This window comes from Oncorhynchus keta, chromosome 4, assembly GCF_023373465.1.
Source record: "Oncorhynchus keta strain PuntledgeMale-10-30-2019 chromosome 4, Oket_V2, whole genome shotgun sequence".
In the NCBI taxonomy this organism is placed as follows: domain Eukaryota; kingdom Metazoa; phylum Chordata; class Actinopteri; order Salmoniformes; family Salmonidae; genus Oncorhynchus; species Oncorhynchus keta.
Genome location: NC_068424.1, coordinates 15,632,719 through 15,645,967, shown reverse-complemented (window position 1 = coordinate 15,645,967; position 13,249 = coordinate 15,632,719). Strand labels below are relative to the sequence as shown.

The 13,249-nt window shown below is 45.1% G+C and overlaps 1 protein-coding gene across 7 annotated transcripts in view; it reads left to right on the top strand.

Annotated features, from left to right (window-relative positions):
* Nucleotides 1-13,249, top strand: part of LOC118369759 (protein AF-10-like) — a 94,279-nt gene that overhangs the window by 29,508 nt on the left and 51,522 nt on the right. For all 7 annotated transcript variants that reach the window (XM_052501291.1, XM_052501304.1, XM_052501295.1 and 4 more), the window contains 3 exons: nucleotides 6,854-6,963; nucleotides 7,046-7,149; nucleotides 7,365-7,458. In XM_052501291.1, the coding sequence (XP_052357251.1) occupies nucleotides 6,854-6,963; nucleotides 7,046-7,149; nucleotides 7,365-7,458 (308 nt within the window). The remainder of the gene's footprint in view (nucleotides 1-6,853; nucleotides 6,964-7,045; nucleotides 7,150-7,364; nucleotides 7,459-13,249) is intronic.

The following is a 13,249-nucleotide window of genomic DNA, read 5'->3' as shown; positions in this document are numbered from 1 at the left end:
CTGGGCAAAATCCGTAGAGGCAATATGTTTTACCTTGCTTCAAAGTAGCCTGGGCAAAATCCGTGGAGGCAATATGTTTTACCTTGCTTCAAAGTAGCCTGGGCAAAATCCGTGGAGGCAATATGTTTTACCTTGCTTCAAAGTAGCCTGGGCAAAATCCGTGGAGGCAATATGTTTTAACTTGCTTCAAAGTAGCCTGGGCAAAATCCGTGGAGGCAATATGTTTTACCTTGCTTCAAAGTAGCCTGGGCAAAATCCGTGGAGGCAATATTTTTTTAAATAAAGACTTCCATATGCCATTGAAACCAGTAGCCTGTTTCTCTCATGTTCTATTGGTTGTCAACTTTCTTTCTTTTTTCAGTTGCCAAATACACATCCGCTCATAACCAACAGCCTTTTGTGCAACGCTGCTCTAATAATGTTGAGGAATAATATTTTATAAACATTTTAAGCAACATGTTCCTCGTGTTTAAATGTTTTTTAAAAAATGTAGCTTAACTCCTACAGGTTGTATACATTTGATTTGAATTTAGGATCTATCACCCCACAAATGTCCCAGAGTCTTTGGGCTATTTCTCTCTCCAAACTGACCAATAGAATAGGTCAAATGTTCTACCATGTGGGATAGTAGATTGACATAGGCTCATAGGTGGCATGTCCATAAGGCTAGGGGAAGCTAAACTTTCCCTAAATCAATTGAATTAAATTTCCCAAATTATTTAGCCTAATTAGCCTACTCCTGTTAATCCAGAAATAAATCAAATCATGCAGAATAGGCTACGAAAGCATGATTTGGCCACAGAGGATCATTAGCTTCCCCTAGCCTACAAAATACAAATGTGTGGATTGTTTTAAATTGCGTTGCCTACAGTAGGATAGAAAAGGCAAAAACTAAATACATTAGTGATGCACCGATATCCAATCATTTTCTTACCCAAAAAAAGATACAGATATTTTCCTTGATGGAAAAAAAAGATACATATTATTTAACATTTTAGCGGCCTTTTAAGCATTCTACTACAGTTAAATAGTGAACACACACACGGACACAGTGGTCTAAGGCACTGCATCTCAGTGTAAGAGGCGTCACTACAGTCCCTGGTTCGGATCCAGCCACAGCTGGCCGTGATTGGGAGTCCCATAGGACGGCACACAATTGGCCCAGCTTTGGCCGGGGTAGGCTGTCATTGTAAATAATATATATTTTTTCTTAACTAACTTGCCTAGTTAAATAAAGGTTACACAGACATCACACTGACCCCCAACAAATGTTTGTTGGCATTTCCGTATGTCCCCATTACCAGTAAAACATCATCATTCACTTACTTGCTGTGTTGTTCTGTTAATTTCTTCAGTAGTTCCGTTCTCAACCAGGATTTCTATGGAACACCGTTTGGGTCTTTGTGTGCCAATAAAGATACACGTCAAATAACACTATTTGATGTGTCAAATAACCTTGTTGACCAATCAGGGTCTGAATCTAACTGCACGTCCGTCACATAATAATTTAACGCATTCATACATTTTTCACGTTATTACACATTGATTACACTATCACTCAATGACTTAAATGTAAATGTATGTGTAACTCCGGTAGGGCAACATCTGAAACATAGCACACTTGGTAGTGTGTACCGGTGCTCGACCAGTCGGCGAAAGCCAACATCGCCCACGACAGAGAACGGTTGATTGTCAAGGGCAATGTCACCATTGGCTTTAATGGTTTTTGCCTTTGAGTTGTCTCGCTGAAATTTTCTTACTCTTTCAAATGACTGCTGGACTTGTTGACTGCTCGATCCACACAGCAGAAATTGTGGGCTAGGTTAGGGATGCTGTGTTAAAGTGGAGCGCAACATTTTACGTGGCGTTATTACGTCATGTACCTTCGTTATAAAGGTTGCTAGATCGAATCCCCGAGCTGACAAGGTAAAACTGTCGTTCTGCCCCTGAACAAGGCAGTTAACCCACTGTTCCTAGGCTGTCATTGTAAATAAGGATTTGTTCTTAACTGACTTGCCTAGTTAAATAAAGGTTTAAAAAAACATATAGGTATGTACGGTAGCTTTGACATCAGTTTTTAACTAGACATCGGGCCGATACCGATATTGGCATTTTTAGCTAATATCGTCCGATTCTGGTATGTTCACCGATTTTATATTGTTCATCCCTAAAATAGATGATTGTTGAGTTGCAGCTGTCAGTGAGAAGTCAAAATGCAACCGGTGCGCCTCTCGGGAGGCTTCCTCCAGTTTAGATGGACATCATATTCTGTTTGTGTCTCCTCTTCTCATTGGCCTATTACATGGACAACGTTGATTTATTGATCTTTTGTCCGTGTCAGCAGAGTAGGCTACCCTGCCATTTGTTGTTAAAAAAAGATTCTGCTCATGTCTTCGGTCATATACAGTGCATTTGGGAAGTATTCAGACCCCTTGACTTTTTCTACATTTTGTTACGTTACAGCCTTATTCTAAAATGGATTATTTCATTTTTTCCTTTCTCATCCATCTACACCAGGTATTGCCCCCGAATGGTACTCGCAATGCCGTCGGGGGTACGCCAAATTAAAATGTGATTCATATTAAAATATATTATTTTTTAACATTTTTGTTTCCTTCACATTTTCAAACAGTCCATTTATATTTACCAAAGGGGGCTATACATTTGGGTGAGTTTGTTTTCTCGCCTGAGTAGCCTCGTTTCACTGCCAAAAATAACATTTAACCATCAAGTGTTCAGCGATATAACAACACATTATCAAATACAGGTAGACTAGTCAAATAATTAACATCCAATCACATTAACCGTTACTCTCTCGCGTAAATTCCAATATCGAGCCGTATGTAGCCAAACGCAGCTGCTGCTCACGTTGGTATCTGTATTGATGGTACAAAGGCCATAATAGGGAGACATAGAGGAGTGGAAACAGTTGCTGCTGACACCACTTGGGTACACTGCAGCATCCACCAAGAGGCTCTTTCTGCCAAGGGAATGCCTGACAGCTTGAAATACGTTTTGGACACTACAGTGAAAAGGGTTCACATTGTTAAGCAAGTTCCCTGAACTCTCGTGTATTTTCTGCACTATGCAATGCTATGGGCAGTGACCATGTAACGCTTTTACAACATACAGAAGTGTGCTGGTTATCAAGAGGCAAAGTATTGACATGTTTTTTTTAGTTGAGAGACGAGCTTAAGGTTTTCTTTACTGATCATCATTTTCACTTGTCATCATGCAAGCGGTCAGATGAGTTTCTCACACGACTGGCCTATCTGGGTGTTGTTTTTTTCTTGCCTGAATGATCTGAATCTAGGATTACAGGGACTCTCCGCAACTATATTCAATGTGCGGGACAAAATTGAGGCTGTGATTTAAGAAGTTGGATATCACACAGGTCTTTCCTTCATTGTGTATTTTTTTTGTGTGCAAATGAACTCAAGCTTATGGACAATGTCAAATGTGATATAGCAAAGCACCTGAGTGAGTTGGGTGTTCAATTACGCAGGTACTTTCTGAAATGGATGACACGAACAGCTGGATTCGTTATCCCGATATCTGAACAAGACAGCCTCAAAATTGCAACATGCAGTTCTGTGAAATTGGAATTGAATCAGAAACCACTGCCAGATTTCTGGATAGGGCTGCGCTCAGAGTATCATGCCTTGGCAAATCACGCTCTGAAAACACTGATGCCCTTTGCAACCACATACCTATTTGAGAGTGGGTCCTCGGGCACAGACTAGGTGTGGAAAATTATTTAAGACTGAGACTCTCTCCCAATACAACCCAACATTGCAGAGTTATGTGCATTCTTTCAAGCACACCCTTCTCATGAACCTGTGGTGAGTTATTCATCATTTTCGATTAATAAATAAGGTTTTATATGTAAGATGGTTAAATAAAGAGCAAGATTATTGATTATTATTATTTGTGCCCTGGTCCTATAAGAGCTCTTTGTCACTTCCCACAAACCGGGTTGTGACAAAAACTCACACTCATTCTTATGTTTAAATAATGTATTGTATAATGTGTGTGGCAGGCTTACAATGATGGCAAAAAACAACATTTGAGAGTGCGCTGACCCTGGTGCTAGAGGGGTACGCAGCTGGAGGTTGAATGTTTGAAGGGGAACGGGACTATAAAAAGTTTGGGAACCACTGATCTACACAGAATATCCCATAGTAACAGAGCAAAAACAGGTTTGTAGAAATGTTTACATATTTATTAACATTTTGAAAACATAAATACCATATTTACATAAGTATCCAGACCCTTTGCTATGAGACTCGAAATTGAGCTCAGGTGCATCCTGTTTCCAGTGATCATCCTTGATGTTTCTACAACTTGATTGGAGTACACATGTGGTATAATCAATTGATTTATTGATTTGGAAAGGCACACACCACTCTATTTAAGGTCCCACAGTTGACTGCATGTCAGGGCAAAAACTAAGACATGAGGTTGAAGGAATTGTCCGTAGAGCTCCGAGGCAGGATTGTGTCAAGGCACAGATCTAGGGAAGGGTACCAAAAAATGTCTGCAGCATTGAAGGTCCCTAAGAACACAGTGGCCTCCATCATTCTTAAATGGAAGAAGTTTTGAACCTAGAGCTGGCCACCCAGCCAAACTGAGCAAATAGGGAGAAGGACCTTGGTCAGGGAGGTGACCAAAGAACCCAATTGTCACTCGGACAGAGCTCCAGAGTTCCTCTGTGGAGATGGGAGAACCATCTCTGCAGCACTCCACCAATCAGGCCTTTATGATAGAATGACCAGATGGAAGCCGTTCCTCAGTAAAAGGCATCTGACGGCCTGCTTGGAGTTTGCCAAAAGGCACCCAAAGACTCTCAGACCATGAGAAACAAGATTATCTTGTCTGATGAAAGATTGTACTATTTGCCCTGAATGCCAAGTGTCATGTTTGGAAGAAACCTGGCAACATCCCTATGGTGAAGCATGGTGGTGGCAGCCTCATGCTTTGGCCATGTTTTTCAGTGGTAGGGACTGGGAGACTAGTCAGGATCCAGGAAAAGATTAATGCAGCAAAGTACACAGAGATCCTTGATGGAAACCTTCAGAGAAATCAGGATTTCAGACTGTGGGCGAAGGTTCACCTCCCAACAGGACAACGACCCTAAGCACACAGCCAAGACAACTCAGGAGTGTTTTCTTGACAAAGTCTCTGAATGTCCTTGAGTGGCCCAGCCAGAGCCCGGACTTGAACCCGATTGAACATCTCTGGAGAGACCTGAAAATAGCTGTGCAGCAACACTCCTCATCCAACCTGACAGAGCTTGAGAGAATCTGCAGAGAAGAATGGGAGAAACTCCCCAAATACAGATGTGTCAAGCTTGTAGCGTCATACACAAGAAGACTCGAGGCTGTAATCACTACCAAAGGTGCTTCAACAAAGTACTGAATACTTATGTAAATGTGATATTTACAGTTTTATTTTTAATACATTTTCAAAAATGTATAGAAACCCATTCTTGCTTTGTCATTAAGGGGTATTGTGTGAAGATTGATGGGGAAAAAAAACTATTTAATCCATTTTAGAAAAAGACTCTAAAGTAACAAAATGTGGAAATATTGAAGGGATCGGAATTCTTTCCGAAGGCACTGTAAAATGTAGTAGAATGAAATGGGTTTTTCATTATTTTCAAAGAAATAAGAAACATATCTCATAAAAATACTCATTTTTGTATTGTCACATACACTGGATAGGTGCCATAGTAGTATGGCACCTCTGGAACAAATTAGTGCTAAGTGCCTTGCTCCAGGGCAGGCACACTGACTGATTTTTCACCTTGTCGGCTTGGGTATTCGAACCAGCGACATTTCGGTTACTGGCCCACCGATAGGCTAACTGCCGTGTCCTCTACACTACATGCGCTCAGCCATTCATTGAATTGTCTTTTTTTGCAATCAGTGATTGAGTTATATTATTAGCCTAAATTATAACTATCAAATCTACTCATCACATTACGAGTAGTAGGCTGTCTTGCGTAAGTCTACAAATGCGATGATGTATGGAGTCCTTTTTTTGGGAGGGGGCTGCTTCCCCAAATTTGAAACTCACACGCCGTTTATGCATAGGCTAGTGATTCTACTGTTCTTTACTGGTCTTGTTGAGGAGAAGTGGATGTGAACTGTTATTCTAACAGACACACCTCATTGAATCCTCCACTTCTATGTTCTGTTAATATGAATTGCCATAATCAGAATGTGATGTATGTTATTCTGAGCACCGTGGGTGGACGCCCTAATCAGGTTACCCACCCAATGCATGTGGGTCCGGTTTACTTCTCAAATGACCGGTAAATTCAAATTCTGCCGGTCAAATGTCCAGCGCCACATTTTCATAACGGAAACCCCTGTGTGTCTGTGTGCACGCATGTGTCTATGGGGGGGCTCTGGAGTGTTTTATGGCCCTGTTTTATTGTCCTCTGCCAAATTCTTGGAAGGACATCAAAACAACAACATCACCCTGACACCCCCCCTATCCTCCTCCCCCTTGTCCCCTGGGGAGGTCAAAGGCAGGTCAGGGGTTCAACTGTAAGTTGAAGCATGTTGTTGTTCCTGGAATAGAGGGAACAGAGGGAGGAAGGATTCACCACTATCTGACCTCTCATTCAACTGGCTCTTTCCTGCTCTAGTTACGCCACTCCACACATGGATTTAAATTGAAGGGGATTTTGTGTATAGCTGCCCTTTGGGCCCAAGTGGTGGGTGTTTTGAATAAGTTATGTGTGTCCTGAGGTTTACTGTGTGTGTGTGTGTGTGTGTGTGTGTGTGTGTGTGTGTGTGTGTGTGTGTGTGTGTGTGTGTGTGTGTGTGTGTGTGTGTGTGTGTAGGTTGGGCCCATGTGGTGTGTGCCCTTTACATTCCTGAAGTGGAGTTTGCTAACGTCTCCACCATGGAACCCATCGTACTGCAGTCTGTCCCCCACGATCGCTACAACAAGGTACACACACACACACACACTTCACTCTGTCCCTACATTTCTGAGTGTGTGACTGGATGTGTTTTCTCATGCGTGTGTGTAGACGTGTTATATCTGTGAAGACCAGGGCAGAGAGAGTAAAGCTGCCACCGGAGCCTGCATGACCTGCAACAAACATGGCTGCCGACAAGCCTTCCACGTCACATGGTGAACGAGCCCCTTTCAAATACCTATAGCTTTATTAACACACGTTCACATTGTGAGCCACATTAAAATATCTAAAACTTTATTAACACAGCAAAAAATACATCACTGTCCGTCTGTTAACATAGTAAATACATCTCTCTGTCTTTAGTCTCTCCATTTTTTGACACATCTCTGTCCCCTTCTCTCTCTTGACACTTCCTCTCTCCTCTCATCAGTGCCCAGTTCGCTGGGTTGTTGTGTGAGGAGCAGGGGTCGGACGCAGACAATGTCAAATACTGCGGCTACTGCAAGTACCATTACAGCAAACTGGTAAGATCTCTTTCTTTCTCTTTTTCTCCCTTTCTTTCTCTACTATTTTTCCCAACTGTCTTACTGTGCTGGGGAGGAGGAATGCCTCTCACCTCAGAAACCTGGAATCTAGTTTTGTTTGAATAGACCTCTCACATTCTTGCTTCCCTCTGTCTGAGCTTCATGAAGGCCCACACTTCCCCAATACACACACACACACACGCACACACACACACACACACACACACACACACACACACACACACACACACACACACACACACACACACACACACACACACACACACACACACACACACACACACACACACACACACACACACACACACACACACCTCTCATTTCTTGAATGACTTGGCACTCTCTCCTCTGCCAATTACAACTGCTGAAAGTGGAGCCATCCGTTAATCTCCACCCCCTTTAGCTCCTCTCTCACTCTTTAATTTTTCTCTTCCTCCCTCCTTCCCTTCTCGCTCTCTCCCTCCTTCCCTACTCGCTCTCTCCCTCCCTCCTTCCCTTCTCGCTCTCTCCCTCCCTCCTTCCCTTCTCGCTCTCTTCCTCCCTCCTTTCCTTCTCGCGCTCTTCCTCCCTCCTTTCCTTCTCGCTCTCTTCCTCCCTCCTTTCCTTCTCGCTCTTTTCCTCCCTCCTTTCCTTCTCGCTCTTTTCCTCCCTCCTTTCCTTCTCGCTCTCTTCCTCCCTCCTTCCCTTCCTTCCCTTCCTTCCCTTCCTTCCCTTCCTTCCCTCCCTTCCCTCCCTCCCTCCCTCCCTCCCTCCCTCCCTCCCTCCCTCCCTCCCTCCCTCCCTCCCTCCCTCCCTCCCTCCCTCCCTCCCTCCCTCCCTCCCCCTCCCTCCTTGCTCTCTTCCTCCCTCCCTCCCTCCTTCCCTCCCTCCTTCCCTTCCCGCTCCCTCGCTCCCCCGCTCCCTCCCTCCCTCCCTCCCTCCCTCCCTCCCTCCCTCCCTCCCTCCCTCCCTCCCTCCCTCCCTCCCTCCCTCCCTCCCTCCCTCCCTCCCTCCCTCCCTTCTCGCTCTCTCCCTCCCTCCCTCCTTCCCTTCTCGCTCTCTTCCTCCCTCCACCCAAGCTTCTCTCCTTCCCCCTCTCCAGCCTTCTCTCCCTCTCCATCAACCCCATCTAATCTCATTGACAAATCAGCAGTGCCTCCCAGGCCCTTTGTCCCCTTCACCCTCTATCCCCCTGCCCCCTGTATGCTAAGCCCAGGCCGGGTGCAGCGGTTTGGGTTACAGCGGCAGAGCGAGGTCTCTAGGGTCTGGAGCTCCACTCTGACACTGGACCTCTGCACCGGACGACAGCCCCAGTCCACAGGGCTTCCTCTCTGGCTGTCTGGGGCTGGGAGAGTGGAAGGGGTGGAGGGTGAGGGGTACTGGGGTTAGGGTTACAAGTGGGTAAAGAGATGCTTACCAATTCACATTTGTACACACCACTCCACACAGACACACAATAAATGCTTTCACTCACACACCCATACACTCGCTCTCTCTTTCCGTCTCTTCTCTCCCTCTCAGATCTCTTTGGAGCGAGAGCCCCGGCTGTGTCACAGATTTTGTGCTCCACCCCTACCATCCATCAAGGGGAAAAACACACACACACACACACACACACACACACACACACACACACACACACACACACACACACACACACACACACACACACACACACACACACACACACACACACACACACACACACACACACACACACACACACACACACACACACACACACACACACAGTGGGGGTAGGATTCTGACTGAAGCATTGGTGTTTAAATGGGGGTGGGTAGCATTAGATAAAGCAATGGCTTTACATTATTTAGTGTCCTTTGCGCGCGTACACACACACACACACACACACACACACACACACACACACACACACACACACAGTGATGACATTTTATTTATGATGTTAACAAATGCTTATAGTTCTATTGATCCTGTGTAATGGCTTTGTATGGTGGGGTCTGATATAATTAGTCTGGTACAGAATAGAGGAGAAGAGAAACACATGAGAAGGAATCAATGACAGACAAGCCAATGTTGGTAGCAGAATGGATTTCATAAGACGCCACATGGGTTGATGAATGTCATGCTCCGAACATGTGACAGGTCTCGTCGTGACATTGTGATGTTTTTACACAAATAATCCTCTTTGTGGTCAATGGGGTCATAGATAATGATGTTCTCTTACAGTAGACAGGAAAGGGCTCAGCGTTTGTTTTCCTTCAATAGTTTGGTGGTAAATCCAGTCAACTTGAAATAGTCTGCGGTTGGTATATTGTGCCTGGGAGGTGTAGAGGAGGGGAAGGGTCCTTTCAGTGTGTGTGTACATTTTAGGGCTGGCACAGTTACCTTATTATGGATGAACACCGTCATGAAGAGCAAATGAAATAACTGTAACAAAATGTTTTTTTTGGGGGGGGGAACTAACAACTGACTGAAGACAGGACGGCTGGGTCTGTTTCTTTAGTAACATGGACTCTTAACAACATGCTGAAACAAGCAAGGTGTTGCAGCGAATGAGTCTTCGGTTGCCTAGGCAACCCCCCTATATGAATAGAACGGGGTTGGAACCTCTAACCTGCCAATTTGACTGGTAAACTCATGGCTACACTCGCAATGGCTGCCTGCTATTGTGATGCATTCATATCCATGGTATTGTGGAATGTTCATTCAATGTATGTTAACTGATATCATATGGCTCATGCAATGTAGTGCTGTCCCAGACCCCCCAAACATCTTGGTCGACCAAGAGTTGTCTGTTCTTTCAACCAATCGGCTGGTCGAAATGTTAAAACGTGAGTTTTTCCATATCTAGACACACCCTATGCGTTAATATTTGTTTTACTATATGTAGGCTACTGAGCTTATCTGATGCTTTAAGCACACTGTGATTAAATATTTAAGACACACAAATGACTCAAGAGGGAGCCAGAGAAAAAAACCCTCTTCCCAAACCACCTCCCCCTGCTGCTTCTGGCCTTCGCAAATTGTGCCATTATGCTCCCGAGTTGCCAGTACTAGGCTACGCCTGGGGTCAGCAACCTTTTCCATTTGGAGTGCCAATTTATCTTTACATTTTTACCGATCTGCCGTGCCAGTTATGATTTTCATATGCACATTTTTGTGGAACAGTTTAATTTATTTTATAATAAAGCCTTCGTAGCTCAAAATCATTGTCATCTGATTAATACAAAATTATATCTACATCAAAATGATACAAATGTAAAAGTAGCTTCTATTGGCCAACTATGTAAAAAATAGCCAACAAATAAAAACATTGCAGCCTGCGGTCAGAAAATATCCTGATAAAAATCAATCACATTGGCTAGCATGGCCCGTCTGCAAGGAACTGGAAACATTATATAAACTTGGTCCAGTCTGAAGCTGGTGCTAACAAACTTGCGATATAACATATTCTGGACCCTCAGTTTCCAGCTCCAGTGAGCTCCGGGCAGACACAGCTTTAGGCTATTTGCGCAAGGGATAAGAAGTAATCCAGTAGGCCTATTTTATGACGTTCCATCGGATCAGAGACATTTTTCTCCCTTTCACGCTGAGTGGTCATTGAAAGGGAGAGAACTTGAAAGATTTTTCAAATGGGCTTCATTGAGGAACAATTATCTTTCTAGAAGTTTGTAAACACAGACCTTGTTACTTGCTGTTTGAGATGAAGAAACAATGACTGCCATCACTGACTTGAATGGGCCCGTTTTCTTCACTTCATTTCTATGGCAGAAAACACAGTCAGGAGCAGAGGAGGAGAAAACGCAAGTACATTTGATTTGATGTTCTACTGGTTGTTACAGTGACCACGGTCAATAACCACCATTTAAAACATTTAAAATGACACGACTGTCGTGGCCCTACAGCAGGAATGGCTGATGAGGATGAGGATGGGAGCAACAGAAATATGAATGCATGCTGAGGGGCTCGTGGGTCTACAGCAGGAATGGCTGATGAGGATGGGAGCAACAGAAATATGAATGCATGGTGAGGGGCTCGTGGGTCTACAGCAGGAATGGCTGATGAGGATGAGGATGAGAGCAACAGAAATATGAATGCATGGTGAGGGGCTCGTGGGTCTACAGCAGGAATGGCTGATGAGGATGAGAGCAACAGAAATATGAATGCATGGTGAGGGGCTCGTGGGTCTACAGCAGGAATGGCTGATGAGGATGGGAGCAACAGAAATATGAATGCATGGTGAGGGGCTCGTGGGTCTACAGCAGGAATGGCTGATGAGGATGAGAGCAACAGAAATATGAATGCATGGTGAGGGGCTCGTGGGTCTACAGCAGGAATGGCTGATGAGGATGAGGATGGGAGCAACAGAAATATGAATGCATGGTGAGGGGCTCGTGGGTCTACAGCAGGAATGGCTGATGAGGATGAGAGCAACAGAAATATGAATGCATGGTGAGGGGCTCGTGGGTCTACAGCAGGAATGGCTGATGAGGATGAGGATGAGAGCAACAGAAATATGAATGCATGGTGAGGGGCTCGTGGGTCTACAGCAGGAATGGCTGATGAGGATGAGGATGGGAGCAACAGAAATATGAATGCATGGTGAGGGGCTCGTGGGTCTACAGCAGGAATGGCTGATGAGGATGAGAGCAACAGAAATATGAATGCATGGTGAGGGGCTCGTGGGTCTACAGCAGGAATGGCTGATGAGGATGAGGATGGGAGCAACAGAAATATGAATGCATGGTGAGGGGCTCGTGGGTCTACAGCAAGAATGGCTGATGAGGATGAGGATGGGAGCAACAGAAATATGAATGCATGGTGAGGGGCTCGTGGCCCTACAGCAGGAATGGCTGATGAGGATGAGGATGGGAGCAACAGAAATATGAATGCATGGTGAGGGGCTCGTGGGTCTACAGCAGGAATGGCTGATGAGGATGAGGATGGGAGCAACAGAAATATGAATGCATGGTGAGGGGCTCGTGGGTCTACAGCAGGAATGGCTGATGAGGATGAGAGCAACAGAAATATGAATGCATGGTGAGGGGCTCGTGGGTCTACAGCAGGAATGGCTGATGAGGATGAGGATGGGAGCAACAGAAATATGAATGCATGGTGAGGGGCTCGTGGGTCTACAGCAGGAATGGCTGATGAGGATGAGAGCAACAGAAATATGAATGCATGGTGAGGGGCTCGTGGGTCTACAGCAGGAATGGCTGATGAGGATGAGAGCAACAGAAATATGAATGCATGGTGAGGGGCTCGTGGGTCTACAGCAGGAATGGCTGATGAGGATGGGAGCAACAGAAATATGAATGCATGGTGAGGGGCTCGTGGGTCTACAGCAGGAATGGCTGATGAGGATGAGGATGGGTGCAACAGAAATATGAATGCATGGTGAGGGGCTCGTGGGTCTACAGCAGGAATGGCTGATGAGGATGAGGATGAGAGCAACAGAAATATGAATGCATGGTGAGGGGCTCGTGGGTCTACAGCAGGAATGGCTGATGAGGATGGGAGCAACAGAAATATGAATGCATGGTGAGGGGCTCGTGGGTCTACAGCAGGAATGGCTGATGAGGATGAGAGCGACAGAAATATGAATGCATGGTGAGGGGCTCGTGGGTCTACAGCAGGAATGGCTGATGAGGATGAGGATGGGAGCAACAGAAATATGAATGCATGGTGAGGGGCTCGTGGGTCTACAGCAGGAATGGCTGATGAGGATGAGGATGAGAGCAACAGAAATATGAATGCATGGTGAGGGGCTCGTGGGTCTACAGCAGGAATGGCTGATGAGGATGAG